The sequence below is a fragment of the Petromyzon marinus genome, unplaced genomic scaffold (assembly GCF_048934315.1).
Source record: "Petromyzon marinus isolate PM22_M1 ecotype Great Lakes invasive population unplaced genomic scaffold, UKy_Petmar_22M1.pri1.0 PM_Scaffold_364, whole genome shotgun sequence".
Classification (NCBI taxonomy): domain Eukaryota; kingdom Metazoa; phylum Chordata; class Hyperoartia; order Petromyzontiformes; family Petromyzontidae; genus Petromyzon; species Petromyzon marinus.
This window is the reverse complement of record NW_027423351.1, coordinates 62,501-82,500: the sequence shown is the minus strand read 5'-3', so window position 1 is coordinate 82,500 and position 20,000 is coordinate 62,501. Positions and strand designations below refer to the sequence as shown.

The following is a 20,000-nucleotide window of genomic DNA, read 5'->3' as shown; positions in this document are numbered from 1 at the left end:
GTGGTAGTGGTGGTGGTAGTGGTAGTGGTGGTAGCGGTAGTAGGTGGTAGTGGTGGTGGTAGTGGTGGTGGTGGTGGTAGTGGTGGTGGTAGTGGTGGTGGTAGTGGTGGTGGTGGTAGTGGTGGTGGTGGTGGTAGTGGTGGTAGTGGTAGTGGTGGTGGTCGTGATGGTAGTGATGGTAGTGGTGGTAGTGGTGGTGCTAGTGGTGGTGGTGGAGTGGTGGTAGTGGAGGTAGTGGTAGGTGGAGGTAGTGGTAGGTAGTGGTAGGTGGAGGTAGTGGTAGGTGGAGGTACGTGGAGGTAGGTGGAGGTAGTGGTAGGTGGAGGTACGTGGAGGTAGGTGGAGGTAGTGGTAGTGAGAGTGGTAGGTAGTGGTACGTGGAGGTAGGTAGTGGTAGGTAGTGGTAGGTGGAGGTAGGTAGTGGTAGGTGGAGGTAGGTAGTGGTAGGTGGAGGTAGGTGGCGGTAGGCGCACAGTGGTAGTGGTGATGGTGGTGGTAGTAAGAGTGGTAGTAGTGGTAGGTGGAGGTGGTGGTAGTGGTAGGTAGTGGTAGGTAGTGGTAGGTAGTGGTAGTGGTAGGTGGTGGTAGTAGTGGTGGTAGTGAGAGTGGTGGTAGTGGTAGGTGGTGGTAGTGGTAGGTAGTGGTAGTGGTAGGTAGTGGTAGTGGTAGGTGGTGGTAGGTAGTGGTAGGTAGTGGTAGTGGTAGGTGGTGGTAGGTAGTGGTAGTTAGTGGTAGTGGTAGGTAGTGGTAGGTGGTGGTAGGTAGTGGCAGTGGTAGGTAGTGGTAGTGGTAGGTAGTGGTAGGTGGTGGTAGTGGTAGTGGTGATGGTGGTAGTAGTGGTAGGTGGTGGTAGTGGTAGGTGGTGGTAGTGGTAGGTAGTGGTAGGTAGTGGGTAGTGGTAGGTGGTGGGTAGTGGTAGGTGTAGGTAGTCGCACGGTGGTAGTATGAAGCGAACGTGTTCTCCTTAACCCTCCCCGTCCCCAGCGAGGTGGTAGTGGTGATGGTGGTAGTGAGAGTGGTAGGTGGAGTGGTAGTAGTGGTAGGTGTAGGTAGTGGTAGGTAGGTGGAGGTAGGTGTAGGTGTAGGTAGTGGTAGGTGTAGGTAGGTAGTGGTAGTCGCACGGTGGTAGTATGGAGGGCGGAACGTGTTCTCTGCCACGCCCCAGCGAGGTGGTAGTGGTGGTAGTGAGAGTGGTAGTGGTAGGTAGTGGTAGGTGTAGGTAGGTGTAGGTGTAGGTAGGTGGTGGTAGTCGCACGGTGGTAGTATGGAGGGCGGAACGTGTTCTCCGCCACGCCCCAGCGAGGAGGTGATGGTGGTAGTGGTAGTGAGAGTGGTAGTAGTGGTAGTAGTAGTGGTAGTGGTAGGTGGTAGGTGGTGGTAGGTGGTGGTAGGTAGGTGTAGGTAGGGTAGTGGTAGGTGTAGGTAGGTAGTGGTAGGTGGTGGTAGTGGTAGGTGATGGTAGTGGTAGGTGGTGGTAGTGGTAGGTGTAGGTAGTGGTAGTGGTAGTAGTGGTGGTAGTGGTAGTGGTAGGTGGTGGTAGTGGTAGGTGGTGGTAGTGAGAGTGGTAGGTAGTGAGAGTGGTAGTAGTAGGTGGTGGTAGTGGTAGGTGTAGGTAGTCGCACGGTGGTAGTATGGAGGACGGAACGTGTTCTCCGCCACGCCCCAGCGAGGAGGTGGTGGTAGGTGTAGGTAGGTGTAGGTAGTGGTAGTGGTAGGTGTAGGTAGGTGTAGGTAGTGGTAGAGGTAGGTGTAGGTAGGTGTAGGTAGTGGTAGGTGGTGGTAGGTAGTGGTAGTCGCACGGTGGTAGTATGGAGGGCGGAACGTGTTCTCCGCCACGCCCCAGCGAGGTGATGGTAGTGGTAGGTGTAGGTAGTGGTAGGTGTAGGTAGTGGTAGGTGTAGGTAGTGGTAGGTGTAGGTAGTGGTAGGTGTAGGTAGTGGTAGGTGTAGGTAGTCGCACGGTGGTAGTATGGAGGGCGGAACGTGTTCTCCGCCACGCCCCAGCGAGGAGGGAGTGGTGGTAGTGATAGTGTTAGGTGGAGGTAGTGGTAGGTGTAGGTGGAGGTAGGTGTAGGTGTAGGTAGTGGTAGGTGTAGGTGTAGGTAGTGGTAGGTGTAGGTGTAGGTAGTGGTAGTCGCACGGTGGTAGTATGGAGGGCGGAACGTGTTCTCCGCCACGCCCCAGCGAGGTGGTAGTGGAGGTAGTGGTAGTGGTGGTAGTGGTAGTGGTAGGTGTAGGTAGTGGTAGGTGGAGGTAGTGGTAGGTGTAGGTAGGTAGTGGTAGTAGTGGTAGTCGCACGGTGGTAGTATGGAGGACGGAACGTGTTCTCCGCCACGCCCCAGCGAGTTGGTAGTGGTGGTGGTGGTGGTAGTGGTAGTGTTAGGTGGAGGTAGTGGTAGTGGTAGGTGTAGGTAGTGGTAGGTAGTGGTAGTAGTGGTAGTCGCACGGTGGTAGTATGGAGGGCGGAACGTGTTCTCCGCCACGCCCCAGCGAGGAGGTGGTGGTGATGGTGGTAGTGTTAGGTGGAGGTAGTGGTAGGTGTAGGTGGAGGTAGGTGTAGGTGTAGGTAGTGTTAGGTGGAGGTAGTGGTAGTGGTAGGTAGTGGTAGGTGTAGGTAGTGGTAGGTGTAGGTAGTGGTAGGTGGTGGTCTAGGTAGTGGTAGGTGGTGGTAGGTGTAGGTAGTCGCACGGTGGTAGTATGGAGGACGGAACGTGTTCTCCGCCACGCCCCAGCGAGGTGGTGGTGGAGGTAGTGGTAGTGGTAGGTGTAGGTGTAGGTAGTGGTAGGTGTAGGTAGGTGTAGGTAGTGGTAGGTGTAGGTAGGTGTAGGTAGTGGTAGGTGTAGGTAGGTGTAGGTAGGTGTAGGTAGTGGTAGTTAGTGGTAGTAGTGGTAGTCGCACGGTGGTAGTATGGAGGGCGGAACGTGTTCTCCTCCGCCACGCCCCAGCGAGGAGGGAAGATGAACAAAGTCGGCCGTGGCCGTGCCTGGCCGCTGAGAGGGAGCGGTAAGCACCGTGAAGAGGACGGGTCCTGGGGGTCACGTGGGGGGGAGGGGCATAGGGGGAGGGGGGGTCACGTGGGGTGGGAGTCACGTGGGGAGGGAGGAAGGTCACGTGGGGGGGAGGGGGTCACGTGGGGGGGGGAGGGGAGTCACGTGGGGGGGAGGGGGGTCACGTGGGGAGGGAGGGGGGTCACGTGGGGGGGAGGGGGATCACGTGGGGGGGAGGGGGGGGTCACCGGGAGGGGGAGGGGGTCACGTGGGGAGGAGGGGGGTCACGTGGGGTGGGAGGGGGGTCACGTGGGGAGGGGGAGGCGTGTCACGTGGGGGGGAGGGGGGTCACGTGGGGGGTGATGTAGAGTCACGGGGAGAGCCACATTGTGGCCGTTATATCGTTGTGGTAGTTGTGGTGGTGGTGGTGGTTGTTGTGTAGTAGTGTAGTAGTTGTGGTAGTAGTTGTGGTGGTGGTGGTTGTGTAGTAGTAGTGGTGGTGGTTGTGGTTGTGGTGGTTGTTGTGTAGTAGTAGTAGTGCAGTAGTTGTGGTAGTAGTTGTGGTGGTTGTAGTGTAGTAGTAGTAGTGGTGGTAGTAGTAGTAGTGGTGGTTGTTGTAGTGTAGTGGTAGTAGTAGTGGTGGTAGTAGTAGTAGTGGTGGTTGTTGTAGTGTAGTGGTAGTAGTAGTGTAGTAGTTGTGGTAGTAGTAGTAGTGACAGTAGTAGTAGTTGTGGTGGTAGTAGTAGTAGTGGTAGTAGTAGTGGTAGTAGTAGTAGTTGTGGTGGTAGTAGTAGTAGTGGTAGTAGTTGTGGTGGTAGTAGTAGTAGTGGTTGTGGTAGTAGTAGTAGTTGTAGTAGTGGTGGTTGTGGTAGTTGTTGTGGTAGTGGTGGTAGTAGTAGTGTAATAGTAGTTGTGGTAGTAGTAGTGGTAGTAGTAGTGGTGGTAGTAGTGGTGGTGGTGGTAGTGGTGGTGGTGGTGGTAGTGGTGGTGGTGGTGGTAGTAGTAGAAGTGTAGTAGTTGTGGTAGTAGTGGTGGTAGTAGTAGTGTAGTAGTGTAGTAGTTGTGGTAGTAGTGGTGGTAGTAGTGGTGGTAGTAGTGTAGTAGTAGTGGTAGCAGTGGTGGTAGTCGTAGTGGTGGTAGTAGTAGTTGTGGTTGAAGTAGTTGTGGTCGTAGTAGTAGTAGTTGTGGTGGTAGTGGTAGTAGTTGTGGTGGTAGTAGTAGTTGTGGTGGTAGTTGTTGTAGTTGTTGTGGTAGTTGTAGTAGTTGTCGTGGTAGTTGTAGTTGTGGTGGTAGTAGTAGTAGTTGTGGTGGAAGTTGTACTAGTTGTGGTGGTAGTAGTAGTAGTTGTGATGGTAGTTGTGGTAGTTGTGGTAGTTGTGGTGGTAGTAGTAGTTGTGGTGGTAGTAGTAGTTGTGGTGGTAGTAGTAGTTGTGGTGGTAGTTGTAGTAGTTGTGGTGGTAGTTGTAGTAGTTGTAGTAGTGGTTGTAGTAGTTGTGGTGGTAGTTGTAGTAGTTGTGGTGGTAGTTGTAGTAGTTGTGGTGGTAGTAGTAGTTGTTGTGGTGGTAGTTGTAGTAGTTCCTGTGGTAGTTGTAGTAGTTGTGGTGGTAGTTGTAGTAGTTGTGGTGGTAGTAGTAGTTGTGGTGGTAGTAGTAGTTGTGGTGGTAGTTGTAGTTGTGGTGGTAGTTGTAGTAGTTGTGGTGGTAGTTGTAGTTGTTGTGGTGGTAGTTGTAGTAGTTGTGGTGGTAGTTGTAGTAGTTGTTGTGGTGGTAGTTGTAGTAGTTGTGGTGGTAGTTGTAGTAGTTGTGGTGGTAGTTGTAGTAGTTGTGGTGGTTGTGGTTGTAGTTGTGGTGATTGTAGTAGTGGTGGTTGTAGTAGTAGTGGTAGTTGTAGTAGTTGTAGTAGTGGTTGTAGTAGTTGTGGTGGTAGTAGTAGTTGTTGTGGTGGTAGTTGTAGTAGTTCCTGTGGTAGTTGTAGTAGTTGTGGTGGTGGTAGTTGTAGTAGTAGTTGTAGTGGTAGTTGTGGTGGTAATAGTTGTAGTAGTTGTTGTGGTGGTAGTTGTGGCTACCACCACCACCACCGCCACCACTCACCGCGTGGTCGAAGCTCACGGCGTTGATCACCATGAAGTTCTTTAGGTTGTACTTGTAAGGAGCGTAGTTGCCGTGCCAAGCCACCACGTCAAACGGAGACCCCTCCTAGCCACAACCACAACAACAACCACAACAACCACAACAACCACAACAACTTGTAAGGAGCGTAGTTGCCGTGCCACGCTACCACGTCAAACGGAGACCCCTCCTAGCACAACAAGATCAACAACCACAACAACAACCACAACAACAACAACCACAGCAACAAAATCAACAACAACAACCACAACATCAACCATAACAACATCAACAACAACAACAACCACAACATCAACAACCACAACAACTTGTAAGGAGCGTAGTTGCCGTGCCAAGCCACCACGTCAAACGGAGACCCCTCCTAGCACAACAAGATCAACAACCACAACAACAACCACAACAACAACAACCACAGCAACAAAATCAACAACAACAACCACAACATCAACCATAACAACATCAACAACAACAACAACCACAACAACCACAACCACAACAACCACAACAACATCAACAACAACCACAACAACTACCACAACAACAACCACAACAACAACCACAACATCAACTTGTAGGGAGTGTAGTTGCCGTGCCACGCCACTACGTCAAACGGAGACCCCTCCTAGCCACAACAACAACAACCACAACAACAACAACCACAACAACAACCACAACAACAACCACAACACCCACAACAACAACAACCACAACAACAACCACAACAACAACCACAACACCCACAACAACAACCACAACAACCACAACAACCACAACAACAACCACAACTTGTAGGGAGTGTAGTTGCCACGAGTCAGTGGCGGTGAGTAGTAGTGGTGAGTAGTAGTGGTGAGTATTAGTGGTGAGTAGTAGTGGTGAGTAGTGGTGGTGAGTAGTGGTGGTGAGTAGTAGTAGTGGTGAGTAGTGGTGGTGAGTAGTAGTGGTGAGTAGTGGTGGTGAGTAGTAGTGGTGAGTAGTAGTAGTGGTGAGTAGTGGTGGTGAGTACTAGTGGTGAGTACTAGTGGTGAGTAGTAGTGGTGGTGAGTAGTGGTGGTGAGTAGTAGTGGTGAGTACTAGTGGTGAGTAGTGGTGGTGAGTAGTAGTAGTGAGTAGTAGTGGTGAGTAGTGGTGGTGAGTAGTGGTGGTGGTGAGTAGTACTAGTGTTGAGTAGTACTAGTGTTGAGTACTAGTGGTGAGTAGTAGTGGTGAGTACTAGTGTTGAGTACTAGTGGTGAGTAGTAGTGGTGAGTACTAGTGGTGAGTACTAGTGGTGGTGAGTACTAGTGGTGAGTACTAGTGGTGAGTAGTAGTGGTGAGTACTAGTGGTGAGTACTAGTGGTGGTGAGTACTAGTGGTGAGTAGTAGTGGTGAGTAGTGGTGGTGAGTAGTAGTGGTGAGTACTAGTGGTGGTGAGTACTAGTGGTGAGTAGTACTAGTGGTGAGTAGTAGTGGTGAGTACTAGTGGTGAGTACTAGTGGTGGTGAGTACTAGTGGTGAGTACTAGTGGTGGTGAGTACTAGTGGTGAGTAGTACTAGTGGTGAGTAGTAGTGGTGAGTACTAGTGGTGAGTAGTGGTGGTGAGTACTAGTGGTGAGTAGTAGTGGTGAGTAGTAGTGGTGAGTAGTAGTGGTGAGTAGTAGTGGTGGTGAGTAGTGGTGGTGAGTAGTGGTGGTGAGTAGTACTAGTGGTGAGTAGTACTAGTGGTGAGTAGTACTAGTGGTGAGTACTAGTGGTGAGTACTAGTGGTGAGTACTAGTTCTGAGTACTAGTGATGAGTAGTGGTGGTGAGTAGTAGTGGTGAGTACTAGTGGTGAGTACTAGTGGTGAGTACTAGTGGTGAGTACTAGTGGTGAGTACTAGTTCTGAGTACTAGTGATGAGTAGTGGTGGTGAGTAGTAGTGGTGAGTACTAGTGGTGAGTACTAGTGGTGAGTACTAGTGGTGAGTACTAGTGGTGAGTACTAGTGGTGAGTACTAGTGGTGAGTACTAGTGGTGAGTACTAGTGGTGAGTACTAGTGGTGAGTACTAGTGGTGAGTACTAGTGGTGAGTACTAGTGGTGAGTACTAGTGTTGAGTACTAGTGGTGAGTACTAGTGGTGAGTACTAGTGGTGAGTAGTAGCGGTGAGTACTAGTTCTGAGTACTAGTGTTGAGTACTAGTGATGAGTACTAGTGGTGAGTACTAGTGGTGAGTACTAGTGGTGAGTACTAGTGGTGGTGAGTACTAGTGGTGAGTACTAGTGGTGAGTAGTAGCGGTGCTCACCACCACGGCTCACCTGCTGTGCTGTGAACAATTTCCCCTGAAACTTGTTTACGATCTGCACTGTTGACTCCTCTTGCTCCTCCTCCTCCCGCTGCTGCTGCTGGTGATGATGATGATGATGATGCAGGTGATGGTGGTGATGATGATGATGATGCAGGTGATGGTCGTAGTGTGCCACCGGGTAGAGGAAGTCACGAGGGTTGGCGAGGCCATTCGCCCCTGTGCACAGCACGTCGGGGGTGGAGGTGAAGCTGCCCCAGGCAGCCTCGGGCATGGCGGGGCAAGTGGAGATTGGTGGCAGTGATCACTCACTCACTCAGTCAGTCATTCACTCACTCAGTCAGCCACTTAGTCACTCACTCACTCAGTCACTCACTCACTCAGTCACTCACTCACTCAGTCAATCAGTTACTCACTCACTTAGTCAGCCACTCATTCACTCACTCACTCAGTCACTCACTCAGTCACTCAGTCAGCCACTCACTCAGTCAGCCATTCACTCACTCACTCAGCCACTCACTCACTCAGCCAGTCAGCCATTCACTCACTCACTCACTCAGTCAGCCATTCACTCACTCAGTCAGTCAGTTACTCACTCAGTCAGTCACTCACTCAGTCACTCAGTCACTCACTCAGCCACTCACTTACTCAGTCAGTTACTCACTCACTCACTCAGTCACTCACTCACTCAGTCAGTCACTCACTCACTCAGTCACTCACTCACTCAGTCAGTCACTCACTCACTCAGCCACTCACTCACTCAGTCAGCCACTTAGTCACTCACTCAGTCACTCAGTCACTCACTCAGCCACTCACTCAGTCACTCAGTCAGTCACTCACTCACTCAGTCACTCACTCACTCAGTCACTCACTCACTCACTCAGCCACTCACTCACTCACTCAGCCACTCACTCACTCACTCAGCCACTCACTCACTCAGTCACTCACTCAGCCACTCAGTCACTCACTCAGCCACTCACTCACTCACTCAGCGACTCACTCACTCACTCAGCCACTCACTCAGCCACTCACTCAGCCACTCACTCACTCACTCAGCCACTCACTCAGTCACTCACTCAGCCACTCACTCAGCCACTCACTCACTCACTCAGCCACTCACTCACGCAGCCACTCACTCACTCAGCCACTCAGTCACTCACTCAGCCACTCACTCACGCAGCCACTCACTCACTCAGCCACTCAGTCACTCAGCCACTCACTCACTCACTCAGCCACTCACTCACTCAGCGACTCACTCACTCACTCAGCCACTCACTCAGCCACTCACTCACTCAGCCACTCACTCAGCCACTCACTCACTCAGCCACTCACTCAGCCACTCACTCACTCACGCAGCCACTCACTCACTCAGCCACTCACTCACTCAGCCACTCAGTCACTCAGCCACTCACTCACTCACTCATCCACTCACTCAGCCACTCACTCACTCACTCATCCACTCACTCAGCCACTCACTCACTCACTCAGCCACTCAATCACTCAGCCACTCACTCAGCCACTCACTCACTCAGCCACTCACTCACGCAGCCACTCACTCACTCAGCCACTCAGTCACTCAGCCACTCACTCACTCACTCAGCCACTCACTCACTCAGCGACTCACTCACTCACTCAGCCACTCACTCAGCCACTCACTCACTCATCCACTCACTCAGCCACTCACTCACTCACTCATCCACTCACTCAGCCACTCACTCACTCACTCAGCCACTTACTCACTCAGCCACCCACTCACTCAGCCACTCACTCACTCAGCCACTCACTCACTCACTCAGCCACCCACTCACTCAGCCACCCACTCACTCAGCCACTCAATCACTCAGCCACTCACTCACTCAGCCACTCACTCACTCAGCCACTCACTCAGCCACTCACTCAGCCACTCACTCACTCAGCCACTCACTCACTCACCCACTCACTCACCCCCCGTGTCTGTGTCTCCCCCCCCGTGTCTCCCCCCCGTGTCTCCCCCGTGTCTCCCTGTGTCTCTGTGTCTCCCCCGTGTCTCACCCCGTGTCTCACCGCTGGTGTCTCCGTGTCTCTGTGTCTCTCCCCGTGTCTCTCCCCGTGTCTCCCCCGTGTCTCACCGCTGGTGTCTCTGTGTCTGACCCCGTGTCTCCCCCGTGTCTCACCCCGTGTCTCACCGCTGGTGTCTCCGTGTCTCTGTGTCTCTCCCCGTGTCTCCCCCCGTGTCTCCCCCGTGTCTCACCGCTGGTGTCTCTGTGTCTGACCCCGTGTCTCCCCCGTGTCTCACCCCGTGTCTCACCGCTGGTGTCTCCGTGTCTCTGTGTCTCTCCCCGTGTCTCCCCCCGTGTCTCCCCCGTGTCTCACCGCTGGTGTCTCTGTGTCTGACCCCGTGTCTCCCCCGTGTCTCACCCCGTGTCTCACCGCTGGTGTCTCCGTGTCTCTGTGTCTCTCTCCGTGTCTCCCCCCGTGTCTCCCCCGTGTCTCACCGCTGGTGTCTCTGTGTCTCACCCCGTGTCTCCCCCGTCTCTCCCCGTGTCTCACCGCTGGTGTCTCTGTGTCTCCCCCGTCTCTCCCCGTGTCTCACCGCTGGTGTCTCTGTGTCTCTGTGTCTCTCCCCGTGTCTCCCCGTGTCTCTGTGTCTCCTCCGTGTCTCCTGCTTACCTATAGGGCCGAGTTCTGGTAGCTGGAAGTGAACCCCCATCACCTCCAGCAGGTAGCCCCGTGTCTCACCGCTGGTGTCTCTGTGTCTCTGTGTCTCTCCTGTGTCTCTGTGTCTCTCCCCGTGTCTCACCGCTGGTGTCTCTGTGTCTCCCTGTGTCTCTGTGTCTCTGTGTCTCCCCCCGTGTCTCACCGCTGGTGTCTCCCTGTGTCTCCCCGTGTCTCTGTGTCTCCCCTGTGTCTCTCCGTGTCTCCCCCCCGTGTCTACCCCGTGTCTCCCCGTGTCTCTGTGTCTCTGTGTCTCTGTGTCTCACCGCTGGTGTCTCTGTGTCTCTGTGTCTCTGTGTCTCTCCCCGTGTCTCACCGCTGGTGTCTCCCTGTGTCTCCCGTGTCTCTGTGTCTCCCCTGTGTCTCTGTGTCTCCCCCCCGTGTCTACCCCGTGTCTCCCCCGTGTCTCTGTGTCTCCCCTGTGTCTCTCCGTGTCTCCCCCCCGTGTCTACCCCGCGTCTCTCCGTGTCTCTGTGTCTCTGTGTCTCTGTGTCTCTGTGTCTCTGTGTCTCTGTGTCTCACCTATGGGGCCGAGTTCTGGCAGCTGAAAGTGAACCCCCATCACCTCCAGCAGGTAGCCCCGTGTCTCACCGCTGGTGTCTCTGTGTCTCTGTGTCTCTGTGTCTCACCGCTGGTGTCTCTGTGTCTCTGTGTCTCTGTGTCTACCCCGTGTCTCCCCGTGTCTCTGTGTCTCCCTGTGTCTCTGTGTCTCACCTATGGGGCCAAGTTCTGGTAGCTGAAAGTGAACCCCCATCACCTCCAGCAGGTAGCCCCGTGTCTCACCGCTGGTGTCTCCGTGTCTCTGTGTCTCTGTGTCTCACCGCTGGTGTCTCTGTGTCTCTGTGTCTCTGTGTCTCACCTATGGGGCCAAGTTCTGGTAGCTGAAAGTGAACCCCCATCACCTCCAGCAGGTAGCCCCGTGTCTCACCGCTGGTGTCTCTGTGTCTCTGTGTCTCTCCCCGTGTCTCACCGCTGGTGTCTCTGTGTCTCTGTGTCTCACCGCTGGTGTCTCTGTGTCTCTGTGTCTCTGTGTCTCACCTATAGGGCCAAGTTCTGGCAGCTGAAAGTGAACCCCCATCACCTCCAGCAGGTAGCCCCGTGTCTCACCGCTGGTGTCTCTGTGTCTCTGTGTCTCTCCCCGTGTCTCACCGCTGGTGTCTCTGTGTCTCTGTGTCTCCCCTGTGTCTCTGTGTCTCTCCCCGTGTCTCACCGCTGGTGTCTCTGTGTCTCTGTGTCTCTCCCCGTGTCTCACCGCTGGTGTCTCTGTGTCTCTGTGTCTCTCCCCGTGTCTCACCCGTGTCTCCCCCGTGTCTCCCCCGTGTCTCCCTGTGTCTCTGTGTCTCTCCCCGTGTCTCACCGCTGGTGTCTCTGTGTCTCTGTGTCTCTGTGTCTCCCCCGTGTCTCCCCTGTGTCTCCCCCGTCTCTCCCCCGTGTCTCCCTGTGTCTCTCCCCCGTGTCCCCCCCGTGTCTCTCCCGTGCCTCTCCCTGTGTCTCTGTGTCTCACCCCGTGTTTCCCTGTGTCTCTGTGTCTCCCCCGTGTCTCCCCGTGTCTCCCTGTGTCTCTGTGTCTCCCCCGTGTCTCCCCGTGTCTCCCTGTGTCTCTGTGTCTCTCCCCGTGTCTCCCTGTGTCTCTGTGTCTCCCCCGTGTCTCCTGCTCACCTATGGGGCCAAGTTCTGGTAGCTGGAAGTGAACCCCCATCACCTCCAGCAGGTAGCCCCGTGTCTCACCGCTGGTGTCTCTGTGTCTCTGTGTCTCCCCCGTGTCTCTGTCTCACCCCGTGTCTCTGTGTCTCACCTATGGGGCCAAGTTCTGGTAGCTGGAAGTGAACCCCCATCACCTCCAGCAGGTAGCCCCGTGTCTCACCGCTGGTGTCTCTGTGTCTCTGTGTCTCTCCCCGTGTCTCACCGCTGGTGTCTCTGTGTCTCTCCGTGTCTCCCCGTGTCTCCCCCGTGTCTCTGTGTCTCACCGTGTCTCACCGCTGGTGTCTCTGTGTCTCTGTGTCTCTGTGTCTCCCCGTGTCTCCCCGTGTCTCCCCGTGTCTCTGTGTCTCCTCCGTGTCTCCTGCTCACCTATAGGGCCGAGTTCTGGTAGCTGGAAGTGAACCCCCATCACCTCCAGCAGGTAGCCCCGTGTCTCACCGCTGGTGTCTCTGTGTCTCCCCCGTGTCTCCCCGTGTCTCACCGCTGGTGTCTCTGTGTCTCCCCCGTGTCTCCCCGTGTCTCACCGCTGGTGTCTCTGTGTCTCCCCCGTGTCTCCCCGTGTCTCACCGCTGGTGTCTCTGTGTCTCTGTGTCTCTGTGTCTCACCCCGTGTCTCACCGCTGGTGTCTCTGTGTCTCTGTGTCTCTCCCCGTGTCTCCCCCGTGTCTCCCCCGTGTCTCCCCCGTGTCTCCCTGTGTCTCTGTGTCTCTCCCCGTGTCTCACCACTGGTGTCTCTGTGTCTCTGTGTCTCTGTGTCTCCCCCGTGTCTCCCCCGTGTCTCCCCCGTGTCTCCCCCGTCTCTCCCCCGTGTCTCCCTGTGTCTCTCCCCCGTGTCCCCCCCGTGTCTCTCCCGTGCCTCTCCCTGTGTGTCTGTGTCTCACCCCGTGTCTCCCTGTGTCTCTGTGTCTCCCCCGTGTCTCCCCGTGTCTCCCTGTGTCTCTGTGTCTCCCCCGTGTCTCCCCGTGTCTCTGTGTCTCACCCCGTGTCTCCCACTCACCTATGGGGCCAAGTTCTGGTAGCTGGAAGTGAACCCCATCACCTCCAGCAGGTAGCCCCGTGTCTCACCGCTGGTGTCTCTGTGTCTCTGTGTCTCTGTGTCTCTGTGTCTCCCCCGTGTCTCTGTCTCACCCCGTGTCTCTGTCTCACCCCGTGTCTCTGTGTCTCACCGCTGGTGTCTCTGTGTCTCACCGTGTCTCACCGCTGGTGTCTCTGTGTCTCTGTGTCTCACCGTGTCTCACCGCTGGTGTCTCTGTGTCTCTGTGTCTCTGTGTCTCCCCCGTGTCTCTGTGTCTCACCTATGGGGCCAAGTTCTGGCAGCTGAAAGTGAACCCCCATCACCTCCAGCAGGTAGCCCCGTGTCTCACCGCTGGTGTCTCTGTGTCTCTGTGTCTCTCCTGTGTCTCTGTGTCTCTCCCCGTGTCTCACCGCTGGTGTCTCTGTGTCTCCCTGTGTCTCTGTGTCTCTGTGTCTCCCCCCGTGTCTCTGTGTCTCACCGCTGGTGTCTCCCTGTGTCTCCCCGTGTCTCTGTGTCTCCCCTGTGTCTCTCCGTGTCTCCCCCCCGTGTCTACCCCGTGTCTCCCCGTGTCTCCCCCGTGTTTCTGTGTCTCTGTGTCTCCCCCGTGTCTCTGTCTCACCCCGTGTCTCTGTGTCTCACCTATGGGGCCGAGTTCTGGCAGCTGAAAGTGAACCCCCATCACCTCCAGCAGGTAGCCCCGTGTCTCACCGCTGGTGTCTCTGTGTCTCTGTGTCTCTGTGTCTCACCGCTGGTGTCTCTGTGTCTCCCCCGTGTCTCCCCGTGTCTCACCGCTGGTGTCTCTGTGTCTCTGTGTCTCTCCCCGTGTCTCACCGCTGGTGTCTCTGTGTCTCTGTGTCTCTGTGTCTCACCCCGTGTCTCACCGCTGGTGTCTCTGTGTCTCTGTGTCTCTGTGTCTCACCCCGTGTCTCACCGCTGGTGTCTCTGTGTCTCTGTGTCTCTCCCCGTGTCTCCCCCGTGTCTCCCCCGTGTCTCCCCCGTGTCTCCCTGTGTCTCTGTGTCTCTCCCCGTGTCTCACCGCTGGTGTCTCTGTGTCTCTGTGTCTCCCCCGTGTCTCCCCCGTGTCTCCCCCGTCTCTCCCCCGTGTCTCCCTGTGTCTCTCCCCCGTGTCCCCCCCGTGTCTCTCCCGTGCCTCTCCCTGTGTCTCTGTGTCTCACCCCGTGTCTCCCTGTGTCTCTGTGTCTCCCCCGTGTCTCCCCGTGTCTCCCTGTGTCTCTGTGTCTCCCCCGTGTCTCCCCGTGTCTCTGTGTCTCACCCCGTGTCTCCCACTCACCTATGGGGCCAAGTTCTGGTAGCTGGAAGTGAACCCCATCACCTCCAGCAGGTAGCCCCGTGTCTCACCGCTGGTGTCTCTGTGTCTCTGTGTCTCTGTGTCTCTGTGTCTCCCCCGTGTCTCTGTCTCACCCCGTGTCTCTGTCTCACCCCGTGTCTCTGTGTCTCACCGCTGGTGTCTCTGTGTCTCACCGTGTCTCACCGCTGGTGTCTCTGTGTCTCTGTGTCTCACCGTGTCTCACCGCTGGTGTCTCTGTGTCTCTGTCTCTCTGTGTCTCCCCCGTGTCTCCCCCGTGTCTCCCCCGTGTCTCCCTGTGTCTCTGTGTCTCCCCCGTGTCTCTGTGTCTCACCTATAGGGCCAAGTTCTGGTAGCTGAAAGTGAACCCCCATCACCTCCAGCAGGTAGCCCCGTGTCTCACCGCTGGTGTCTCTGTGTCTCTGTGTCTCTGTGTCTCTCCCCGTGTCTCACCGCTGGTGTCTCTGTGTCTCTGTGTCTCCCCTGTGTCTCTGTGTCTCTCCCCGTGTCTCACCGCTGGTGTCTCTGTGTCTCTGTGTCTCACCGCTGGTGTCTCTGTGTCTCTGTGTCTCACCGCTGGTGTCTCTGTGTCTCTGTGTCTCCCCTGTGTCTCACCACTGGTGTCTCTGTGTCTCTGTGTCTCTGTGTCTCTGTGTCTCACCTATAGGGCCGAGTTCTGGTAGCTGGAAGTGAACCCCCATCACCTCCAGCAGGTAGCCCCGTGTCTCACCGCTGGTGTCTCTGTGTCTCTGTGTCTCTGTGTCTCACCGCTGGTGTCTCTGTGTCTCTGTGTCTCTGTGTCTCACCTATGGGGCCAAGTTCTGGTAGCTGGAAGTGAACCCCCATCACCTCCAGCAGGTAGCCCCGTGTCTCACCGCTGGTGTCTCTGTGTCTCTGTGTCTCACCGTGTCTCACCGCTGGTGTCTCTGTGTCTCTGTGTCTCTCCCCGTGTCTCTCCCCGTGTCTCTCCCCATGTCTCCCCGTGTCTCTGTGTCTCTGTGTCTCTGTGTCTCACCTATGGGGCCAAGTTCTGGTAGCTGGAAGTGAACCCCCATCACCTCCAGCAGGTAGCCCCGTGTCTCACCGCTGGTGTCTCTGTGTCTCTGTGTCTCTCCCCGTGTCTCACCGCTGGTGTCTCTGTCTCACCGCTGGTGTCTCTGTGTCTCTGTGTCTCTGTGTCTCACCGCTGGTGTCTCTGTGTCTCTGTGTCTCTGTGTCTCACCTATGGGGCCAAGTTCTGTTAGCTGGAAGTGAACCCCCATCACCTCCAGCAGGTAGCCCCGTGTCTCATCACTGGTGTCTCTGTGTCTCACCGCTGGTGTCTGTGTGTCTCCCCCGTGTCTCCCCCGTGTCTCACCGTGTCTCTGTGTCTCTGTGTCTCTGTGTCTCCCCCGTGTCTCTGTCTCACCCCGTGTCTTTGTGTCTCCCCCGTGTCTCTGTGTCTCACCTATGGGGCCAAGTTCTGGTAGCTGGAAGTGAACCCCCATCACCTCCAGCAGGTAGCCCCGTGTCTCACCGCTGGTGTCTCTGTGTCTCTGTGTCTCCCCCGTGTCTCCCCGTGTCTCCCCGTGTCTCTGTGTCTCCCCTGTGTCTCCCCCGTGTCTCCCCTGTGTCTACCCCGTGTCTCCCCGTGTCTCTGTGTCTCCCCTGTGTCTCCCCCGTGTCTCCCCTGTGTCTCACCGCTGGTGTCTCTGTGTCTCCCCCGTGTCTCCCCGTGTCTCTGTGTCTCCCCCCTGTCTCCTGCTTACCTATGGGGCCAAGTTCTGGTAGCTGAAAGTGAACCCCCATCACCTCCAGCAGGTAGCCCCGTGTCTCACCGCTGGTGTCTCTGTGTCTCTGTGTCTCCCCGTGTCTCACCGCTGGTGTCTCTGTGTCTCTGTGTCTCTGTGTCTCACCTATGGGGCCAAGTTCTGGTAGCTGGAAGTGAACCCCCATCACCTCCAGCAGGTAGCCCCGTGTCTCACCGCTGGTGTCTCTGTGTCTCTGTGTCTCTCCCCGTGTCTCCCCCGTGTCTCCCCGTGTCTCTGTGTCTCTGTGTCTCTGTGTCTCACCTATAGGGCCGAGTTCTGGTAGCTGAAAGTGAACCCCCATCACCTCCAGCAGGTAGCCCCGTGTCTCACCGCTGACGCTCACGGAGAACTTTATCCCTTGCTGCGTATCGAGACACGCGGAGACACACAAGGAGACACACAGAGACACACAGAGACACGGAGACACACAGAGAGACACAGACAGAGAGACACGCAGAGACACACACAGAGACACAGAGAGACACGCAGAGACACACACAGAGACACACAGAGACACACAGAGACACAGACAGAGACACAGAGACACACACAGAGACACAGAGAGACACACAGAGACACACACAGAGACACACACAGAGAGACACACAGAGAGACACACACAGAGACACGGAGACACACAGAGACACAGAGAGACACAGAGAGACACACACAGAGACACACAGAGACACAGACAGAGACACAGAGACACACACAGAGACACACAGAGACACACACAGAGACACAGAGAGACACAGAGACACACAGAGACACGCACAGAGACACACAGAGACACGGAGACACACACAGAGACACAGAGAGACACACAGAGACACACACAGAGACACACACACAGAGAGACACGCAGAGACACACACAGAGACACACACAGAGACACACACAGAGAGACACACACAGAGAGACACGCGGAGACACAGACAGAGACACACACACAGACAGACACACAGACACAGAGACACACACAGAGAGACACACACAGAGACACGGAGACACAGACAGAAAGACACACAGATACACACAAAGACACAGACAGAGACACAGAGACACACACAGAGACACACACAGAGACACACACAGAGACACACACACAGAGACACGGAGACACACACAGAGACACATACAGAGACACGGACACACAGACAGAGACACACACACACAGACACACACATAGACACAGAGACACACACAGAGACACGGAGACACAGAGACACACACAGAGACACACACACACACAGACACACACAGAGACACACACACAGAGACACGGAGACACACACAGAGAGACACGGAGACACACAGAGACACGGAGACACACACAGAGACACAGAGACACACACAGAGACACACACAGAGACACACACAGAGACACACACAGAGACACGGAGACACACACAGAGACACACACAGAGACACGGAGACACACACAGAGACACACACAGAGACACACACAGAGACACGGAGACACACACAGAGACACACACAGAGACACACACAGAGTGTGAGTCTGAGCGATATGGCTATGGGTTAGTGTTGGTGGTGAGTGTTGGTGGTGAGTGGTGAGTGATGGTGGTGAGTGATGGTGGTGAGTGATGGTGGTGAGTGGTGAGTGATGGTGGTGAGTGATGGTGGAGAGTGGTGAGTGATGGTGGTGAGTGATGGTGGTGAGTGATGGTGGTGAGTGATGAGTGGTGGTGGTGAGTGATGGTGGTGAGTGATGGTGGTGAGTGATGAGTGGTGGTGATGAGTGATGGTGGTGAGTGATGGTGGCGAGTGATGAGTGATGGTGGTGAGTGATGGTGGTGAGTGGTGAGTGATGGTGGTGAGTGATGGTGGTGAGTGGTGAGTGATGGTGGTGAGTGATGGTGGTGAGTGGTGAGTGATGGTGGTGAGTGGTGAGTGATGGTGGTGAGTGATGAGTGATGGTGGTGAGTGATGGTGGTGAGTGATAGTGGTGAGCGTGGTGAGTGTGGTGAGCGTGGTGAGTGATGGTGAGTGATGTAATGGTGAGTGTAGTGAGTGTAGTGGTGAGTGTAGTAGTGAGTGATGGTGAGTGTAGTGGTGAGCGTGGTGAGTGTGGTGAGCGTGGTGAGTGATGGTGAGTGATATAATGGTGATAGTAGTGAGTGATGGTGAGTGATAGTAGTGAGTGATGGTGAGTGTAGTGGTGAGCGTGGTGAGTGTGGTGAGCGTGGTGAGTGATGGTGAGTGATGTAATGGTGAGTGTAGTGAGTGTAGTGGTGAGTGTAGTAGTGAGTGATGGTGAGTGTAGTGGTGAGTGTAGTGGTGAGTGATGGTGAGTGATGTAATGGTGAGTGTAGTGAGTGTAGTGGTGAGTGTAGTGGTGAGTAGTGGTGAGTGTAGTGGTGAGCGTGGTGAGCGTGGTGAGTGTGGTGAGTGTGGTGAGTGATGGTGAGTGATGTAATGGTGAGTGTAGTGAGTGTAGTGGTGAGTGTAGTGGTGAGTAGTGGTGAGTGTAGTGGTGAGTGTAGTGGTGAGTGTAGTGGTGAGTAGTGGTGAGTGTAGTGGTGAGTGTAGTGGTGAGTGTAGTGGTGAGTGTAGTGGTGAGTGTAGTGGTGAGTAGTGGTGAGTAGTGGTGAGTGTAGTGGTGAGTAGTGGTGAGTGTAGTGGTGAGTAGTGGTGAGTAGTGGTGAGTGTAGTGGTGAGTAGTGGTGAGTAGTGGTGAGTGTAGTGGTGAGTGTAGTGGTGAGTGTAGTGGTGAGTGTAGTGGTGAGTGTAGTGGTGAGTGTAGTGGTGAGTGTAGTGAGTGTAGTGGTGAGTGTAGTGGTGAGTAGTGGTGAGTGTAGTGGTGAGTAGTGGTGAGTGTAGTGGTGAGTGTAGTGGTGAGTGTAGTGAGTGTAGTGGTGAGTGTAGTGGTGAGAGTAGTGGTGAGTGTAGTGGTGAGTAGTGGTGAGTGTAGTGGTGAGTGTAGTGGTGAGTGTAGTGGTGAGTGTAGTGGTGAGAGTAGTGGTGAGTGTAGTGGTGAGTAGTGGTGAGTGTAGTGGTGAGTGTAGTGGTGAGTGTAGTGGTGAGTAGTGGTGAGTGTAGTGGTAAGCGTGGTGAGTGTGGTGAGTGATGGTGAGTGATGTAATGGTGAGTGTAGTGAGTGTAGTGGTGAGTGTAGTAGTAAGTGATGGTGAGTGTAGTGGTGAGCGTGGTGAGTGTGGTGAGTGATGGTGAGTGATGTAATGGTGAGTGTAGTGAGTGTAGTGGTGAGTGTAGTGGTGAGTAGTGGTGAGTGTAGTGGTGAGCGTGGTGAGTGTGGTGAGTGTGGTGAGTGATGGTGAGTGATGTAATGGTGAGTGTAGTGAGTGTAGTGGTGAGTGTAGTGGTGAGTAGTGGTGAGTGTAGTGGTGAGTAGTGGTGAGTGTAGTGGTGAGTGTAGTGGTGAGTGTAGTGGTGAGTGTAGTGGTGAGTAGTGGTGAGTGTAGTGGTGAGCGTGGTGAGTGTAGTGGTGAGTGTAGTGGTGAGTGTAGTGGTGAGTGTAGTGGTGAGTAGTGGTGAGTGTAGTGGTGAGTGTAGTGGTGAGTGTAGTGGTGAGTAGTGGTGAGTGTAGTGGTGAGTGTAGTGGTGAGTGTGGTGAGTGATGGTGAGTGATGTAATGGTGAGTGTAGTGAGTGTAGTGGTGAGTGTAGTAGTGAGTGATGGTGAGTGTAGTGGTGAGCGTGGTGAGTGTGGTGAGTGATGGTGAGTGATGTAATGGTGAGTGTAGTGAGCGTAGTGGTGAGTGTAGTGGTGAGTAGTGGTGAGTGTAGTGGTGAGCGTGGTGAGTGTAGTGGTGAGTGTAGTGGTGAGTGTAGTGGTGAGTTTACCGGTATGACACAAATCTCGAGTGGCTCCACGTGGATTTTGCCCAACTCGGTGGTGATGAGGAGAGAGCCCTCCTGGGGAACTTCACAACAACAACAACAACAACCACAACAACTAACACAACAACCACAACAACAACCACAACAACCACAACAACAACTACAACAACAATCACAACAACCACAACAACAACTACAACAACAACCACAACAACAACAACCACAACAACCACAACAACAACCACTACCACAACAACTACAACAACCACAACAACAACAACCACAACAACAACTA

General features: G+C 54.6%; 1 protein-coding gene across 1 annotated transcript in view; it reads right to left on the bottom strand.

Annotated features, from left to right (window-relative positions):
• Positions 1–4,147: 4,147 nt before the first annotated feature.
• Positions 4,148–20,000, bottom strand: part of HGD (homogentisate 1,2-dioxygenase) — a 68,546-nt gene continuing 52,693 nt past the window's right edge. Inside the window, exons 9-12 of the mRNA XM_076064258.1 lie at positions 19,709–19,788; positions 16,143–16,242; positions 7,390–7,595; positions 4,148–5,182 (exon numbers count right to left, since the gene is read on the bottom strand). Of these exons, the coding sequence (XP_075920373.1) occupies positions 4,307–5,182; positions 7,390–7,595; positions 16,143–16,242; positions 19,709–19,788 (1,262 nt within the window). The 3' untranslated portion in view covers positions 4,148–4,306. The remainder of the gene's footprint in view (positions 5,183–7,389; positions 7,596–16,142; positions 16,243–19,708; positions 19,789–20,000) is intronic.